This window comes from Caretta caretta, chromosome 7, assembly GCF_965140235.1.
Source record: "Caretta caretta isolate rCarCar2 chromosome 7, rCarCar1.hap1, whole genome shotgun sequence".
In the NCBI taxonomy this organism is placed as follows: domain Eukaryota; kingdom Metazoa; phylum Chordata; order Testudines; family Cheloniidae; genus Caretta; species Caretta caretta.
In genome coordinates, this window is record NC_134212.1 from 21,443,849 (window position 1) to 21,463,486 (window position 19,638).

Here is a 19,638-nt window from a genome sequence, read left to right on the forward strand (position 1 = left end):
TCCTTTTCAGCTTTTCCAGTTTCGATGGTATACGCAGAGTCCATTTCACAATCTCTCTTTCTTGTGAAAGTGACATTGAGTTGACAAAACTTGCTGAGGACATACAGCCATTTGAGTCAGTCAAGAACAGAGATGGCTGTGAGGAACTTCAGAGGAGAGCTGGTGGGAAACTTTCCACTGAAAAGCTTTCCACAGGAAAATGCTGAAATGACAGAATTGAAACGTTCCATGGAAATATAGGATTATAGAGTTTAAGGCCAGAAGGGACCCTCAGATCATCTAGTCCGACTTCCTGTATATCACAGGCCACAAACACCACCTAGCACCCATACACTAAACCCAACAACTGAAATTAGACCAAAGTATTACAGCCCACAGGAGACTAAACTATTATGTGCCACAGGCAGAGGACAGGAGGGCCCAAGGTGCACCAGTGCCCAAGGCCCCCATAAAGGCAGGGAAATAAGTGAGATATACCCAGATAATCCTGGCAAGTGACCCATACTCAAATGCTGCAGAGGAAGGGGGGAAAAATCCCCAAGGTCACTGCCAATCTGACCTGAGGAAAAATTCCTTCCCAACCCCACATATGGATATCTGTTAGACCCTGAGCATGTGAGCAAGAACCAGCCAACCAAGCACCTGAGACAGAAAAAGCTCGGTGCCACCTCAAAGCCATAGCCCTCTTCATCCAATGTCCCATTGTCATCTGTGGCCATCGCTGATGCTTCAGACAGAGGAGATTAAAAAAAATTGTTAATTCTATTGAAATCTCACAGAAACCAGGTAGGTTTCCTGCCAGCTCACCCAGCTACCTCCCTGGGCTCTTTTTCTTTACACCTTTCAGAAGAATGAAAGGGTCCTCACACCTCCCAAGGTGTGTCTTTGCTGCAGAGTTAACACAAGCTCTTACTCAGGTGTTTCCCCAACCTCTCTCCCATCCACTCACAAACCTCACACCCAAGTCCCTGGTGCTTTAAGCCCAGACTAGCTGGCCTGGGTGGGGTTAGAGCTTAGATTCTGCTTTCACTTGGGCTGGTAACCGGCCCACTTTGCAGTGAGGATGCAGGCTAATTACTTAAAGGCTGATAGTCCTCCAGTATTTTCCCACAAATTCCCCTGTGCTCCCAGGACAGACAGATTCTCCCAGAATTCACTGAGCACAGCTCATCTTAGTGCAGCACAAAGAACCACAGGCTAGGCCCCCAGAAGTCCTAGTGACACACATGAGGAAGTGAGGACTCAGTAACTCAAGTATGGTTTTGCAGTGTGGCTGCTCAGATGCAAGTTAGGCTAACCTGAGTGCTCAGACCCAGGTGCTGATCACCTGAGTTAATTCTGCAGTGAAGACATACCTCAAAAGGCACTTTACAGATAAGATATCTCTTAAGTAGCCTCCTGCTAGCTAGCTAACGCTGGCTTCACTTTTACTGCTGAGGGCAAAAGAGACTAACCAGAGAAAAGTTTTTGATAATACGGATCCCTAAAGTGATCCTGGGAAGAAAATTATTTCACAGCAGAACCGAAGGGGCCACCTTTATCAGGGTGGGAAACAATACAGAACAGAATATAGGAAAGGGCTGATAGCTTCCTCCCCTCCTGGCTAAAGTAATAACTGCCAGGAAAATTACTTTCCAGGAGAGAAGCAAAAGTGGAATAGTATGAATGGGGGAATAAAGTGCTTATTAAGCACTAAGTGAAGGCTCTGTGGAGGGAGCAGGGAGAATAGAAGAGGTCAGAGGAGAGAGATGCTATGGGTTGGAATCCTAGCTGGAAACAATCCTCAAACTCCTTCATAGTTCTCAAGGCTGCTACCTGCACTCTGGTAGGACTATGGAAAACCAGCACGCAGGAATTCTAGGTTGGTGAGGACAGAGAACAACTTAGCACAAATTGGCCTCCTGTCTTTGCACCGTGAGATGAACACTGTCCAGGTTCTGCTATGAGCAAATGACGTGCCCTTCTTTCTGGAGAACGGGAGAGCATCTAGAACTTTGATTACTCTCTCTCCCACAGGAGCCAATCCAATAGATACGCTGCGCTGGATTGTGATAAACGCAGGGTTTCTGTGACACTAAGTCTCAAGCGAACCACTACCAACCAACTTATACGAACCATGATCTTCTTGGCCATGCAGGAGCAAGGAGTGTGAGCTTGGCTCTATCTCAAATGACTTTCTTTATTACCCTCCAAATGAGAGGTATCAGAGAGGATGCATGCACTGGAGGGAAGTTCCAATGCCTCCCGAAGGCATCCGAAACCACCCCTCTCACCTGTCTCTGTATCTGCTCCAGAATTTTTTGTGTTTTCAGTTTTCCATAGAGGCTGATACTCAGTGTACCCTGCTTGTACTCTATCCTCTGAGATGTTTACTTACTGAGATCCTTGCATATATCAGTTTTCTGCTTAACCCTCAGGCTTTATTTCAGCTTGATGGACAGATGGTGGAACTCCCCCTACTTGATCAGAAGGGTCTCCTTCTTCAGCAACAGTCTGCTCTTTGCTCCTGGGTGATCTCTGTACACCAGCACAGCAGTGTTGTCTGCATTTAGAAGAATGCACTGACTGTGGCAATGACTTTTTGAGATTGATCAGTGCAAGATGGACTGTTGTGAGCTCTAGCAGGCTGATGTGAAGAGCCTCTCTGAAACAGTCCATCTTTCTTGCTTTGGCTGTTTACATACACTCCTCCAACACAGCAAACTGGAGTCAATCACCTGGAGTCTTTCTAGGTCTTGCAGGGCATCTCTTTCAATGGGAAAGCTTCATGCATAAGCTGCCTTTGATATTGTTTGCTGAAGGGTGTTGCTGATCAGCACACAAAAGACCTTGAAGAAGATGGTGCAGTACTATGAGAGTTCTGCTCAAACTTCTCAGCAGCGCCGGCCCTAGACTAGCTGCCAGCAACTGGCGCCCTAGGCGAACCATGCATCGGTGCCCCCATCCCCAAGGGCAGATCTAGGCTGAGGTTTTCGGTAAACTGGGAAACATTTTGCCCCATTTTTCCTTTTAATGTCTTTTAAGCATTTTTTTTAAAAAACAGAGGCCTAATTATTCAGTTTGTCCGTCCGTCTGTCTCTCCAACCAATGAGATCAGATAAAATAGAGGCACACAATTTTCAGAATAGATTTGTACACAACAGCTAGATGATATTTCAGTCTGATTTCAAATAAAAATGCATTAAAAATGTAAATTATAATTTTTATTATTATAAATCCAAAGTCATCCATTACGCTATCCTGCTTTACCTGCCACTACTACCACATCCAATATAGAAAGAAATAAGAAAACTCTTCAATGAACTTTAACTTGTATTTACAAAACACTCTGAATAAAAAACACTTTGTGCTCTTAAAACATGACTTTTCTTGCTTTAAGTTTTGAAAATTCAGTCACTAGTTCTTTTAGATCCAGTTTTCCAGCTATTTCATGCTCTGTTGACATTGTGGCAAGTCCAACAAGTCTCTCTTGCACCATTGTTGAATGCAGATAGGTTTTTATCAATTTTAACTTTGAAAAGCTATGTTCCTCACTAGCTACAGAAACTGGCAAAGTTAAAAGAATGTGTAGAGCTATAAAGATGTTTGGAAAACTGTCTGTGAGTTTATTTTAACAAACAAACTTCAGTACTTCTTCAGGAGTGGAATCTTTCATAAGTCGTCTTGAAAAAGCCTGAAGCTCACGACACAAATCTGTAGCATCAATGTCTTTTGAATTTTCATGAGTCAATGCCAACTCCAGTTTTATACAAAATTCTCTTAACTGTTTTGCTGTTTTCTTTTGCAAGCTGCGGATATCATATAGAAAGCCAAATACTGACTCTAGCTGCTGCATCTGTTGAAATCTTTCGTCAACCGAGTGAATAGCAGTATCAAGGACTGCGAAGCAGAAATTCACTTTGAACCTTTGTTCTGGGTTCTGAATGGGTGTGTCTTGTACTTCATATGAAAACTGCTGTTTCTTTTGCCGAATGCAAACTGGCTCTGGTTCAAATTCTGTCGAAAAGTCTATTTCTTCAGTAAGCTCGAGAGAATCTACCAGTGTTCTTTCAAACCCTTCATCACTTCTGAATGCCTCCAGAATATTTTTACTTTGCTGCAGTTTTTGAATAGCAAAATGTATGTTCAAGTTCTTTTCCTGAAGCTGCTTACTAGTGAGGTTAATTTTGAAAAGGATATTATACCACAAAATAAGTGAAGTCACAAATTTGAACTTGGAAAGGCCATTTGCAAGAGCTTCTGCATCTGAACGTGGCCAGATGATCCAGTAAAGGTAATATCATCAGAAATTTCAATTAGGGCATCATATATGTTTCCAAGTTCATAGTGAAGAGGCTTCAAAGCATCAATGCGACTCTCCCATCTTGTCTGACTAAGTGGTTTCACAGTTAGAGAATTCATATGGCGAGTCAGAATCTCCCAACGGCATGTTGAGCCTGAGAAAAACACATAAACATGTTGCACCAGGTCAAAAAAAAATGCTTGCCTCCAAACAGCATCTAGCAGCTTCACTGACAACCAAATTCAGAGAATGCACACTGCAAGGAATGAAAAAGGCCCCTGGATTGATTTCCATCATTCTCTTTTGCACACCATTGTCTTTACCCTTCATAGTACTCCCATTATCATAGCCTTGGCCAACATAAGTTTTCAACAGATAATGACATTGTTTCAAGCTCTTGTAGAATTGTTTCAGTCATAAATGCTCCAGTCGTTTCCTTCAGTGGTACGAAACCCAAAAAATGTTCCTTTATGAGCACTTCAACATTATCTTCATCTGTAGACTTTTCCATACTCACAAAATTATGATCATCGTAATTTGTTCAACATGGCTCACATCTGGTGTTAAGTCCAGTATTATTGAAAAGTATTTTACAGAATGGGCAGCTTCTATGATTTTCTTTTTAATGGCATTTGCTAGGATTTGAATCAGTTCATTCTGCATATTTTTTCCTAAGTAATGGACCTGTGTTTCATGATCAGTTATTTTATGTAGATGCTCCTTCATGACTGGATCAAACAAAGCTAGGTATTCAACAAATTTTAAAAAGTTTCCATTACCTAGAGTGTATAATTTTTCATTTCTACCATGGCTGCGGAATGCTAAATTTTGCCCACGGGAACTCTCACTAAAGCAATCAGATGCTCTAATATTTGTGGCCAATATTCTTCTTTTTCCTTGATCACAAGTAAATTTTTTTCATCGATAATTTTTCCTGTTTTCAATCGTAATTCAAGTTCTTTCCAATTTTGAAAACATTCCAAATGTTCTGTACTTCTTTCATGTGAAGAGAGAATTAAAGTTATGTTTTTCCAGTCCTTCGAACCATTTTCAGTAAGTGATGTACCAATTGCTTGATTTCTAAACAACTTGCAGCAAAAGCAAAACACAGAGTCCTTTGACACTGAATATTGTAACCAGTTTTGATTAATTTCTTCCCCATTAATGAGTTTCCTCTTGTAATGCTGAGCAGAGAATTTTCTTTTATTTCCATCCTTAGGGAAAGGAAATTCATGAACTTGTTCAGGTCCATGTTCCACGAGAATTTGCCGCACACTGTCATCACATCTGGGCTATGAAGCTGGGTCCCCATACTGTAACTTTTTTGTAACTTCCTCATCCTTTCTTCCTTCTACTCCATTTACTTCAATTTCTGCATGTGTCTCTGAAGGTGAATACATTTTCTCCACTTCCATATCAGTCTGATCCTGTGAGCTGCCTTCATCTAGAAGTAAGTTTCCATCATCTTGAGCTTCCAAACTGCTTTTTTTCTGGATGTGAGCTACCCTCATCTCGAAGTAATATACTTTCATCTTGATGCTTCAAACTGCTTCCATGCAGATGTGAGCTAACCTCCTCTCCAAGTAAAATTATTTCATCTGGATGCTGTGAACTGCTTCCATCTTTATTTGGATTAAAGAGAAGATATTTCAGGAAGGATCCCTGCTGTTTTGCTTGGTCCTTTTCCTTCTCAGCCTTTCGTGTACGATACTCAGCTCCTGAGGGTTTTCTTTTTCCTCTTTCCACCATGAGGCATTTGAATACTGTTATGTACTGTGCTCCCGACTGCAAGCATTATAGCGTTAAGGATGACTGACACACCCACCACGTGGTTGGCGATTTAAACCACATTACAGCCATCCCAACACATCTTTTCACTGCTTAAAGGTTCAGTGATTAGAAACACACAATCACTTACCTATTAAAACAGTCAGTTACAGTGTTTACATGGAAACAAAATTATAAAGTTATAACCCGTTATAACCCGACACCGGTTGTTTGAAAAGTAATCCCCTTCTTCACGGTTACCCACTTGGAGTGTGACGTCATCACTCTCTTAGTCTGTTAAGCGTTAACGCTGTTACATTTCTTTTATGGACCTTATTTATTACATGTGAACCAATTATAACAAAGAAAAGTTCATAATTATACAGTCTGATAATAACGCTAAGGTTTAATAAAGCTTAAAGATACTCACATTTTGGATTTATAATGCTGAGTGAAAGACATTGTTCTTTATTCTTTGGTACCAAGAAACACAATTTTCCACAGTATTCACTCAATTCTTAACCATCTATCTGCGAAGTGTGTTAAAATGACCATTTGACATGTATCAACTCGCGATATCTCCACTCTATATGAATTTCTGGCTATGCAACCTTGATGTATATTTGAGTTAGGTGTCACTAGCATTGCAGCTCTTGCCACTGGTGGATGTGTTTCACTGTGGCTGAGTTATTGCTTATCAAAATTGAGCAGTGGGTCATCTTGACCCTACATTGCAAATTGAAAAAAAAAATTCGCTAAAATATTATTTATTTTTGCAGTAAATAAAAGATTTGACATATTAATAAATTCTCAGAAATGTAGAGAAATGAATTATAATTCATATTCCCGCCATACATGCACAGGAATTAAAATAATGACATCTTCGTTATTTCATTTGTATTTTTGTCATCTTTTTCTTTTTTTTTTTCTTTGATTTTTTTCCCTTGAATTTAGCGCCCCGTTTAACTTGGCACCCTAGGCGACCGCCTAGTTTGCCTATATGGATGGGCCGCCCCTGCTTCTCAGATTCCAGAGATTCATAATTGGCAAATGCTTCTCTTCCCCAAGACCCACATTATAGACTCCCGCAGGAATCTGTGTTGCCCACTCCCCTTTTCAATAACTCATTGAAACTCATTGGAGAGGTGGTGATACCATTGGCTCCTGATATCCAGCTCTGCATATCCTTGTCGTCAGCTGCAGTCAACACCATCACACAGATGTCTGACTTTGTCACCTATAAAGTCCTCTGCCTGCCATCAAACAATATATTTTTTGTCCTTATGTCCAGAATCTAAACTACCACACACAACTCCCTTAAACAAAAGAGCACTAGGTTCCTATAGTATTGATTCATAATACTGTTGTAGCATTTCTGGAAGCTGTCATGATGTGCACCAGTACCGCAGAACACTGTATTATTTATTTTAATTTATGTGCTGAAACCAGTTCTGACTTTCCTCATAATGAAACTTCTCAAGAGACTTCCCACTTGCTCTGTAGATTCTTCAGGTTCAGCTGTAAACTGATAGCATAATAAGAGCTACGAGTCTTAAAATGTCTTGTCAAGGCCACTATTTTTAACTGGCACCTCATCCCCCCCGCCTTCCCCTGGGGGAAAAAAACCTCTTCTGACCACTGTAAGGGAGGCATCATTTGCAAAGAAGATAAGACACACAATAATGCTCGGTGAGCTGAAATTTAAGCCTGATCATTTTAGAAATGACGTTCAGAAGTAATGCATGGTCCCAGCACACAAGCAGCTGCAGGGTTTTGTTACTGTCACTTGCAAAGGCTCACAACACTCAAGTCTACCCTGCTTAAACCATGGGCTCACAGGCCAGGAGACACCATTCTGTCCTTATGAAACCTTTAGCATAACAACCTAACCTCCAGGACCGAATTCGTTCAGATACAACACAATTCTGGCATTGAGGTAATGATTCTAAATCCTGAATTATTTTGAAAATTTAAACTGCATGATTCAATCAGTTCGCATGAGTGCAATGCTTAATGGGATTTGCGTGCTTATATGCCAGGAGTAGTAAAAACACATTGACTCTAGAGGAGGTTGAAACAAATATCAAGGGGAGAAAACCTGCTCTCACTGAAGTCAATGAAGCCAGGATTTCACCCAGGAAGCTTTAAACATGTGGTATGTAAACACTTTAAAAAATGAGGAAATTTCTTTCTCCCCTTCACAGCTGCAGCCTCATTCACTCAAGCCAGCGCTGAAAGTTTTAGCTTCTAATAGCATCTATTATAGAATCATGGAATTGTGGGAGAGAAAAGTTCTGTCAGATCCCATCTAGTTCTCCACCAAAGGCCTAAGCTACACGATCGCAGCCTTCAGTATATTTTCCAGTGCTTTGTCCAGTCTAGTTTTAAATGCAAAGGTGGCTTTGATTACTTCCTTTGAGAAGACTTTCACAATGTGATAGATCTCACTGTCGGGCAGTTTTTCTTGATATCCAACTGTTTTACTGTCCTAAGAAAAAAAAATTCCCTTTGAAGTTACAGACTGAAGAAATCTTTTTCGATGAAAGAAAATTCAGCAACTGCCACATGCCCTTTTTGACAGGTTTCAGAGTAGCAGCCGTGTTAGTCTGTATTCGCAAAAAGAAAAGGAGGACTTGTGGCACCTTAGAGACTAACCAATTTATCTGAGCATAAGCTTTCTTGATTGTACTTGGCCAAAGTATATGTATAATGGAGATTTTCTACTATCTATTTTTATTATCTATCTTAGATACTTATTACCGTAGTATCTGAGCAGCTCACAAAAGACTATATTTATGCTCACAGCACCCCTGTGAGGTAGGGAAAAGCTATTATCCTCATGCGACAGGTAGAGAACTGAGTCACAGAGAGACTTGTAGTTCTTATTATACTTATCAATTTACAGCTGAGCTTCAGGAATCGACAGAGCACGTGGGTAGTCTCTTGAGAAGCGTTACTGGCGAGAAAAGACAGGCCTGGGTCCAGCTCATAAATGACTGTTGTGTGTGTGTGAACATACTAGCACTTATATTAAAAAGTAACTAGGTAAACACTGTGTCTTGATGTTTTGTTAATTACTGTCATTATTTTGCTGAGTTTTCCCATGTTTTGTGGATGGCTTATGGGGAGCTGAGATTTTGTGGTGACTCTTTTAACCCTTACATGTTTCTCCATTTTTGTCTTATCCCTCTGTTTCCTTTGAAACTCATTCAGCATCCCTTACTCACCTCAAGTAGTATGCATGTAGGTCCTTTGACGTTTAACTTTTTTTTTTCTGTTTGTGTCTTTATTTCTCATTAAAAAGGCCGGCAGGAAGCATTTGGGGGCAGGTTCAGAGCCAGAAGGACATAAGATTTATAACCCTTTCCAGCCCCTGATATACAGGGAAAACCCCCTTTTCCTTCAGATCCTCCTTAAAACTCACTTCTTCTGGGAACACACTGTTAACCAGTCAAAGAGCTGTTGCACAGCCATCGTAACCAACACAAATACTAACTGCGCTTCAAGCTGCAGAGCTTCTACAGATCAGTCAGTGTACCCTGTGCGTGAATTGTTTCGTCTATGTAAACCCTAACCCTGCAAGTCAGTCTGTGAATGGACCCTCTGCATCTGCATAGACCTCCATTAACTTCAGTGAGGCACCGAAGGGTTCAGGGATCTAGCGACCAACTTGCAGGATGAGGGTCTTCAACTGGAAACTCCTTGAAGCAAGAATCATATCTCCTCCTCTGTGTTTTGTACAGGGCCTAGCACACTGTTAGTGATTAACAAACAATGAATAACAGCTGCCATACCAGAGCAGAAAAATAGACCATTTAGTTTTCCTGTTCTCTCTCCAACAGTCGCAAAGACAGAATGCTTCAAAGAAAGATAAAGCCCCTCTCTTCTTGTGATGCACCTAATAATGCTAATAGATCAGAAGTAAATCTCTTGGTGGGAGCATAAGATTGTGGAAAATAGAACTCCTGAGTTTTAATCATAGTTCTGACGATGGACTCAGTCTATGGTTTTGAGTAAGTAAGGCCACCATTTAAGGCAAATTTTTCAAATGTAGATGCCTAAAGGTAGGTACCAAACTCCACATTTAGGCCAGGTCTACACTACAGACTTATATCAATATAACTATGTTACTCAGGAGTGTGAAAAATCTACACTCCTGAGCGACGTAGTTATGCCGACCTAGAGTGACCAGACAGCAATTGTGAAAAAATGGAACAGGGGGTGGGGGGTAATAGGCGCCTATATTAGAAAAAGTCCCAAAAAACCAGGACTGTCCCTATACAAACAGGAATCTAGTCACCCTATACCGACCTAATCCCTGGTGTAGACAGCGCTTTGTCAGTGGGAGTGTTGACATAGCTACTGCCTCTCCCCCAGGTGGATTAAGGACACTGACAGAAGCTCTCCCTCAACTAAATGAAAGCACCCTGACTTTGAAGTGCTGGGCACCTCCAGGTCCCATTGATGTTAGTGGAAGTTGAGGCCGAGGGTGCTGCATAATTGAAAAACCGCGCCTCTCTTGTTGTCAGGTGTCCAGGCATGGTTTTGGAGCACCTATCTTTATGCACCCATCCTTGCGGGGCACGGCCAGAGGCTGGGCACTGCAGAGGTGGGGGGTTGGGAAGGATACGCACTGCAGGGTAGCAGTAGCCGCTGCAGAAGTTGTGGGGGGGGGGGGGGGGGCGGCTTGTACTGGATTGCAGACGCTACCAGCGCCAGGGGCTGCACTGAGGGCTGCAGCCGGGCCAGCGGCGCCGTCGCAGCTTGCCCCAGCTGCGGCAGAGCAGAGACTTGGCCTGCGCCTGTCGCTCACCGCCCGCCCCTCGGCAGGAGCGGGGCAGGCCTTCCCCAGCTGCTGCCGCTTGCTTTTCCGCTCTCCCGCCGCCCCGCTGCGGCGCTTCCGGCTGTAAAGCGCCCCTCGGGCGGCGGCAGAGCCCGGGCTCCAGCTCCCGCCGCGGCTCGGAGCCCGGCTCCAGATGTGGCGCCCTCGCCTCCGTCGTTTGCATATTGTCCAGATGCGCCGTGCCCCCCCCTCCCCCTCTTCGCGCGGGGGGAGATATAGAGAGGCCTGCCCTGCCGGGCGAGGACAAAGAGCTGGGTGAGTGCCGGGGACTGGGGGTCTCAGAGACTCCTGTAGCCCCCCCCAGCCGCTTGCTCCAGGGTACTGGAACTAGGGATGAGGGTGCTGCCCTACCCCCTGGCTTGAAGTGGTTTCCATCATAGGCAGGGTTTACAGCTTGGTTCAGTGGCTCTCAGGAACCGCACTGTACAAATTGTTCCTGCAGCCTGGCTCCAGCTGTTTCCCACAGCTGTATTTCCTACCCCTTAGCTCCTCCCATGCTGTTTTCTGTGGGCTGTAATGCTTTGGTCCAGTGGTTCTCAGCCCATTTACCATTGTGGGCCGCATCCAATGCTACCTAGAGGGCCCTGAGGATGTCAAATGGGCCACAGCTGTGTGCTGATTGGGCCACAGGTTAAGAACCACTGCCTTGGTCTAATCTGATTTGATGGGTTCAGCGTGGGTGCTGGGGGTGTTGGTGGCCTGCAATACACAGGGGATCAGACTAGAGTGGTCCCCAAACTGGGGGGGGGAGGGAACATCTGGGGGGGTGTGGTGGAGCCTGGGCCAGCTCCTATGGGGGATGGGGAGGGGAGTGCTACCCAGTTCCACTCTGCCCCCAGGTCTGCTCTGGCCCCCGCTCCTGGCCCCTGCTCCCGGCCTTAGCTCCAGCCCCCTCTCCTGGTTCCTGCTCCCAGCCAGAGCTCTGCTCCTGGCTGCAGCCTCCAGCCCCACTCCCAGCCACAGCCCCTGGACACAGCTCAGCGTCCAGCTCCTGGCCATGGCTCCACCCCTGGCCCGGAGGGGGCGGGGGGCAGAAGCACGGACACATTCCATTACTGGTAAGGGGGAGCATGAGAGGAAACGTTTGGGCACCACTAGACTAGGTGGTCTGGTCTTCCAAGGCTTCTGGCCTTAAACTCTGTGACTCTCCAGATGTTTGCCAAGCTGAGAGGAGAGTTGAGTGCTACCTGAACTAGAGGAATTGAGGGTTAGGCTGCATCTGTCTGAGGCCTGCATCCCATGCGTTCAATCCACAGCTCTCTGAACTGCAAATCATGAAACATCAGCCAGCCAGTGACCAGGTACTGGGTCAGACCTTTAGGATTGGGAATCACTTCTCCGTAGCCTTTATAATGAGCCTGCCAACATGGGGCCCAGTTAGTGCCAATTTTGACATGGGCACATGACCAAGGGTCGGGCTGAGACCACACTATTTCACAGAGCCATCAAATAAATGTCACATTGCACTATTATCTACCACTAATATGGCACCATGGTTAGGCATGGTAGATGTTTTGCAGACAGATATGATCTTGAGGTCCCCATATTTGTGTGTGTTAGGATAGATGTGAAAGAAGGGTATAATGGAGATCTGACACATGGTGAAGTAAATATCAGCTCATCAGCTAATGAGTGACTACTTGCTGTAATATACATTTGTACTGCATTGCTTCTCAGAGCTGGCGCTAGGTATAAGCTGACTAAACAATTGCTTAGGGCCCTGAGCAGGTCACGGGCCCCCATATTAATTATTAGTATATGTTGTGAGGGGGAAACCCCAAAATACTCCTGCTTAGGGCTCCCAATGGGCTAGCTCTGGCACTGCTGCCCCCTACTGGATAGAATATGTCAGTTTCCTATACCAGGTAAGGTCCTGAAACTACAAATTGCTGAGTCTGCTTCTGAGTCCCCCTCTCATAATCATTGGGAAACTCATGGAGTGTGGGAAGCAGGCACATCCATGGCCACAGGACTGGATTGCAATCTCCTTAGTGAGTGCCTGGCCTTTTACTGAGTGAGTGCTGGAATGCATGGCAGGAGGTGTGGCATGACCCCATGCCAGTGCAGAGAGATGGGATTACGGAGAGGGAAACCAGTGGCCTGGAATGAGAGGCTAAATGAAAGTCTAAAAGGACCAATACTTGGATCAACTAGTAATCTGTGCTACTGCTTGGAGGAGTAGGTATCATTTTGCCCTAAAGCTGATGGGATGGAGGTAACCGTGTGGTTGAATACAAAGGGCACCTCTCTCTCTCTCAACAACAATAACAAAAAAAAACACCTCATGGGATTCTCCCTTTTATCATTTCTCACTTTGGCCTGTTTCTTGTCTTGCATCTTTAGAAAGCCATCGATTTGAGAGGATCAAGATGAAAGAGGAGGAAGCTTGGCAGCGGAGGAAGGAAGGCAGGACGAAAAATGGAGAACGATCCAGGCACAAAGCAAAGAACAAGGGTAAACACAAGGACAGCAGACTTGGCAGCCAGGAAGCAGAGGATGTCCCTTTGGTCTCACTGCAGAAGCAGCCAGCTGAGGGGAAAGGGCCCATGGCAAAGCTGCAGGACGAATCAGCCATTGCAATTGGCCTGCAGGTGCTCCTGCCGTACCTGTTAGCAGGGCTTGGCATGGTCTTGGCTGGGATGGTTTTGGACTATGTTCAGGTAAGGGTAAAAAGCTCTTCTGTGTGTGGTGTCCTGTTACCAGGCTTCAGAGCTCCTGCCTTTTCTCCTTTCCTAGATATGCACAAGTGACAGGGTTACAGCAGGTTGGATGGATATGGGAGAGAAGAAGGTCTCCCTTTATTTTAGATGTTCATTTCCTTCCCCACCCCAAAATTCAATCCAGCATTATACAGCTACTTCTGCAGAGTGCTCTGGCTATCGCTGGGTGAGGCCTGTCAGATGCCTTGTCCTGCACTTCCCATGGAGACTGAAGGCATCACTATAGTGCTTCCAAGCCCCAGAGCTCCCTAGTGCTCTTCTTAGTGCCGAATGCAACTTGCTGAGCACCCAGTTGCTCTCCATGTTTGTTTCTAAGGCCTTCTAATGAACAACTTGTCGCTTTCCAGCCTGTGTAACACGTTTTCTGTCATAGGCACTACTTAAAGTCTAAGTTCTGATTAGACTAAGAACTAATTTTAGGCAATTTACATTTAGAGTTACAGTTCATGTCTGCAGTACAATCAAGAGGTCACAATGTGTTATTACTAATGGGTAATGCTTTTTCAGCTTTGCATTCGTATTTTTCCTCCCTGTGTATTTGACTAGCAAGCTATCAGGTCAGCGTGCCCCTTTGTTATCTGATATGGTGACACTGAAAGCCCTGTGCTGGTATTGACAACTTTCACAGAGTTGGAGTTATTTCCCTTCAGCCCCTTGATTACTCTTGTGGTGTAAGGAGATCAACTAGGACCTACAGAAGCAAAGGGCATTGCCTCTTAAGACTGGCACAGTGTCCTTAATTCACCAATTGATGCCAGATACTGCAGCACCCATTATCCACTCTTGTAAGAACCCTCCTAGAACAGAAGATGCTATGTGTCAGTAGCTCAGCAGAGCGCCTCTGAATTTAGAATGTCCTTCCTGATCCTGTTTTTGTCTCCCCCTTAATGGAGTTTTAACATATAAAGGGTTTTTAATTTGGTTTTTAATTTTTAATCTCTGTTTTGATTTTTCCTTTTTTATTAGTAACTGATGATTAAGATAAATTACCTTTTATCTAATGTTCACACAACCACTTTACAAATCATATATACAGTGGCGGGTGAAGTGTTTCCTGAAAGGCGGCCACTTCTGGGGAAGTGTGTGCCAGTTGTTAAACAGATGCACGGCAACGTCACTCTGTAGTTTAGAACAGGAAGTGAAATGAATTCCTCTATCTGACATAAATTACAAACAATTATATGTGAATAAGAATACATAGTACCCTTCCATCTCATGCCGAGTTCCTTACCAGTCAGGGAAGAAATCAGCCCCGTGCAGGCTCACTTGTGGAAAGACAAGCACTCCATCTGCTAGCACTTGGGAGTCCTGATGAATGTGCACAGCCCAAGTGAATGTATGGCTCTTTCCATCCCCGCCATGGATGGACTCATTGCTGCTTGGACTCTTCCTCCCTTGTTTGCTTCCCCACCAGCCTAACTTATCCCAAGCCACCTGTTGCTGCGGCTTCTGCTGAATGAATAGGAACTCAGCATTTCCCTCGTGGTCCTTTCTGGCCTCCTCCCCTATTCACTCAGGGTCTGCCTGCTCCCAGCCCACCTTGACATAAGTGCTCCCTCCTCTCCTTTTTGTCGCTGCTCAGATAGAGGGAGAGAGATAAATAAATTAAAAAACGATATTGAAATAATTCGCCCCACACTGGCAGTGAACTAGCAGTATCAGTACTGTTCTTATTCCTAGACCCCACTGGTGCTTAACAGGCCTGCCCTCCAGTGATTTGAACATGGGGGACAGGAAGGTGGCCAGCCACACTGTTGGGGAGCGCTTGTGCTACCATATTCTGCAGCAATGATAAGTCCCATCCAAACAAAATGTGTTTAAAATCTTGTTCTTTGGCATTTTGTGTCTCTTCCTCTGCTCCTCTTAGCGCTTCTGATTTTCTTTTTGAAAGTTATTCAAGAGGCCCCAGTCAGGGGTAAGAGCCCCACTGTGCTAGGCGTTGTCTAGGCATATAACCAGAAGTGGTTTCCTGCCCGAAAGAACTTAGTTTAAGCAAAATATTACCTTGTGGGATGGTTTGTGCTGGAAGGGGTGAGGCTCCGGATATGTGACTCTCAATCAGAGGTTCCTTAAGTGTACAATAAAAAAAGCCAGTGTGCAAACATGGGCTGCTTGAGTTAACTATGTTTTCTGCCTGTCTGTTTGCCAGTTGAATGCTTTTTATTGTGCTTACTTAGTAATGGAGCATGAGGGAGAGTGATAACCTCATTCACCCCAGCTTGCCAAAGCTTTAATATAGGACATACTAGCTATTATGTCCCTTTATGGCACTGGGTCTTTCAAACAATCTGATACTCTCTTTATACTGACAGGTTTCAGAGTAACAGCCGTGTTAGTCTGTATTTGCAAAAAGAAAAGGAGTACTTGTGGCACCTTAGAGACTAACCAATTCATTTGAGCATGAGCTTTCGTGAGCTACAGCTCACATGCATCCGATGAAGTGAGCTGTAGCTCACAAAAGCTTATGCTCAAATAAATTGGTTAGTCTCTAAAGGTGCCACAAGTACTCCTTTTCTCCTTATACTAATGCTTTTGCCTATGAATGAGCAATTCACAACCTACAGTGACTCTTTAGGACTGTATATTGTTTATCTGCATACATGAATACAAACCCCTGAAATCCTGAGGTTGCTGACTAGAACCAGCTCTGCATTTGTTACTCACTTGACCTCGGACTTCTGCGTGGAACCAGAGCTTCATCCTATTACCTTGAAGTTCTTGGTGGGAAGAAGGAGACTGGGTCATAAAACCCATTTTGTAGGCATTGGAGAGAGCTTCTCTGTTTAGTCTCCCCTGTTCCTGTCCCTTTGAGCTCTCCTCCAGCAGGGAGGATTGAAACAACCACCCCTCTTTGCTTCCTGACAGCCACCATGTGCTGCTGTTGATGGAGTGCCAAATCCCACGGGCTTTGAGGATACTGCCTCCCTGCATTGCTCCTGGTGCATTGTCTCTGGGAGCAGCAAAGGATTGAGTCAGGAATCTGGAGCCAGGGTTCTTGTTTTGTGGCCTCTAACACTTACCTGGAGATCCTTGTGCAGCCAAACCCTTTAGACTTGATAATTGTGTGTGTGTTTGTGTGAATTTAGGGCTGGGGAAGGTATCCATTCTCCCAGCCAGTGTGCTTAGCTCTGGGGACAAATGCTAGTTCAGAGTCCGTGGTCCATGTGTCCTTAAATCTCCTTGCTGAGAATGCCCATTCAGAGGCCAGCTAGTGCCAAATATAGTGATGAGGGTTTTTCAATGTTGATTTTGAATGCTAGGAACTGGACTGAGACAAGCAAACTCTTTGCACTGGCCATCAAACAGCCAGCAATTTCTATCACTACTGACTGGCTGAATTTAAACCAGAAACTGATCAGTGAAAGGCTCCCTATCCAATTTCCAATTCCTCAGGTCGTCCAAACCCCCTTTTATTACAAATAACTTATATATAACCTTTTGACTCCAAGACCCTAACATGCCATCCAAATTGTTACAGAGAAGGCTAGGTATAAAGTGAAGATTAAAAAAAAACACTTTTTCAATTGAAACCAGATTATTTAAATTAAATACAACTTTATTTAAAAAAACATTTAAAATTAATTTTGAAATTTAAATTTATAATCTATTAAAATCATTTAAATACAAAAAATTACATTCAGTAGTTGCTGCCAACTTTGAAAGAAAGTCAAACTGAATTGGTGGCAGCCACTAGCTAAGCACCTGGGAGCAGGTTATGTGTTAAAACAACTTTTGACTGCAGAGAGAATATTTCCTTCATTTCAGTTTATTCAACTAGTTCAGTTCAGTGACTAGGTCATTCAAAATTAAGATGCCAATTGGGAGTTGAAAAAGCAGGAAAGCTTGTTATTTTCTCTTACAGTTTACAAATAGAAACCAGGTGTGAGAGGATGAGATCTACTAGTTCTAAAATCTTGAAGGACACAGTGATCAGAAATAATTGGTTCAATTCACTAACTACAGATAATACTTACTTCGTTTAATAAACAGGTTAGTTTTAAATGCAAAACATGTTTTGATAAACTTTTTGGTATCCTTTTATTCTTGCATTTTCAGCACATTTATTTAATGAAAACAAGTAAAATGCAGTTTTTGTGTATTTTAATTGAATTTGCATTTCCATCCAAATGGGGCTTGACACAAATCACATTTAAAAAAAGTTAATCACCAGATAGTGAATAAGAAATGAATCATTTGCCATTTTCTAAAATAATAAAAAATATAAAAATGAAGAATCTGAATAATTGTATGTTAAGCTATGTAATAAATGTATATAGCTATAGTGTACCCTCCTGGTTAGTAGAAAGAAGAACCAAATTTAGAGTAAAGGCTATATTTAGTTGCAGATCAGCATGGATTAATAGTTATCAACCAGTGAGAATCAACTTTTCTTCAGGAAAATAACTTAAAAGTTCAAATTCAAAACATGATTAAAATTGTTGATTTAAACCAAGGTTTCCTGTTTGCTGATTTAAATTCATCCATCCTGTCACAGAGGAGCCCTGACAAAACACCTTCCACCCCCAAGTTTAGATAAGTTTGGATCTGGATTTGAGCTTTACAGTTTAGGCCCATCTCTACAAAGAATGATACAAATTATACAAAACTAGCATAAATGGGCGCAACCACACTGAAGTCAACGGGTGTATGCCAGTGACTTTGGCCAAGTATCGTTAAGCAGGAAGCACTGAGGTGAAGCTACCTCTGGGGTGAAATGCAAGAGCTATTCAGCAGCATGCAGCAGTGCTGCACTAAGCTTTAGGACAGGAAGTGAAAGAGCATATAGTAGCTATTGGAAACTTGGAAACTTTTCCCTTTTTCCCCCCATGGTCTAGTGCAGGGGTCTCAAACTCAAATGACCACGAGGGCCACATGAGAATTAGTACATTGGCCCGAGGGTACATTAGTACATTGCACCTCGCCCCCCGCTGCCCCGGCCCTGCCCCAAGTTCAGCCCTTCCATGAGGCCCCGCCTCTTCCCATCCCTTCCATGCCCCCATTCCCAGGAGGGGTTCAGGGTGCGGCAGGGGGCTCAGGGCAGGGGGTTGGGGTGCAGGAGGGGTGCGGGGTGTGGCAGGGGGCTCAGGGCAGGGGGTTGGGGTGCAGGAGGGGTGCGGGGCGCAGCCGGGGGTTTGGCTGCAGGAAGGGTTCGGGAGGCAGGCTACAGGCCGGCGCACACCGGAGGCAGGGCAGGCTCCCTGCCTGCCTGCCCGCCCTGCCCCCACACTGCTCCAGGAAGTGGCCGGAACCTGGGGGAGGGGAGGGACAGGGGTCTGTGTGTTGCCCTGGCCGCGCCTCCAGGCACCACCCCCACAGCTCCCATTGGCCGGGAATGGGGGACCGGGCCAATAGGAGCTTTGGGGGAGGTACCTGGAGGAGTGGCCAGGGCAACACACAGACCCCTTGGCCCCCCACCCTTCCCCAGGTCCCGGCCGCTTCCCAGAGTGGCGCGGGGGCAGGGTGGGCAGGCAGGCAGGGAGCCTGCCCTGCCTCTGGTGCGCGCTGGGCCGGAGCCGCTCTTGGTAAACGCAGGGGGACCGCAGGGAGCTGTCGGGCCGCAGGAAATAGCCCCGCGGGCTGCATGTTTGAGACCCCTGGTCTAGTGAGATTATAGAGCTACCTTAAATAAGCTCTTACTGTGACTTTTATCTTGGTCTTTTGTGAGCTAGCTGAAAGTTGATGTGATGACAGCAGATAAGGGTATTCGTCTTTGAAGCTCATTGGTTGGTTCTGTGGAATTTTTTTAAGTCAATCATTTAGAGATACAGGCGACATAAGCTGATTATTCCTTCCTGAGCTCGTACACCACAGACAAGACTGGAGAGGGGGGAGCAAAACGGAGGTCAGGCGGGGCAAACGTTCTCACAGCCAGTACAGCTTTGCTGCCTTCCCTGATGGGAGCTGGGTCATAGCCGTGGTTGTAACAGGCGTGGACTCCTGCTCTCAGAGACTTTGAGGGAAACCAAATGAAAACCTGGATATTAATTGCCCCTCCCCGTGGCCTTGGAACGGTGAGAAAAGTTCAG

General features: G+C 44.6%; 1 protein-coding gene across 3 annotated transcripts in view; it reads left to right on the plus strand.

Annotated features, from left to right (window-relative positions):
- Positions 1 to 10,756: 10,756 nt before the first annotated feature.
- SLC41A3 (solute carrier family 41 member 3) overlaps positions 10,757 to 19,638 on the plus strand; it is a 36,212-nt gene continuing 27,330 nt past the window's right edge. The window contains exons 1-2 of one of the 3 annotated variants that reach the window (XM_075130298.1): positions 10,757 to 11,147; positions 13,236 to 13,552. In XM_075130298.1, the coding sequence (XP_074986399.1) occupies positions 13,262 to 13,552 (291 nt within the window). In that variant the 5' untranslated portion in view covers positions 10,757 to 11,147; positions 13,236 to 13,261. Of the gene's footprint in view, positions 11,148 to 13,235; positions 13,553 to 19,418; positions 19,624 to 19,638 lie in introns of those variants that run through there. The other 2 variants (XM_048859526.2, XM_075130299.1) reach the window with 2 other exon arrangements.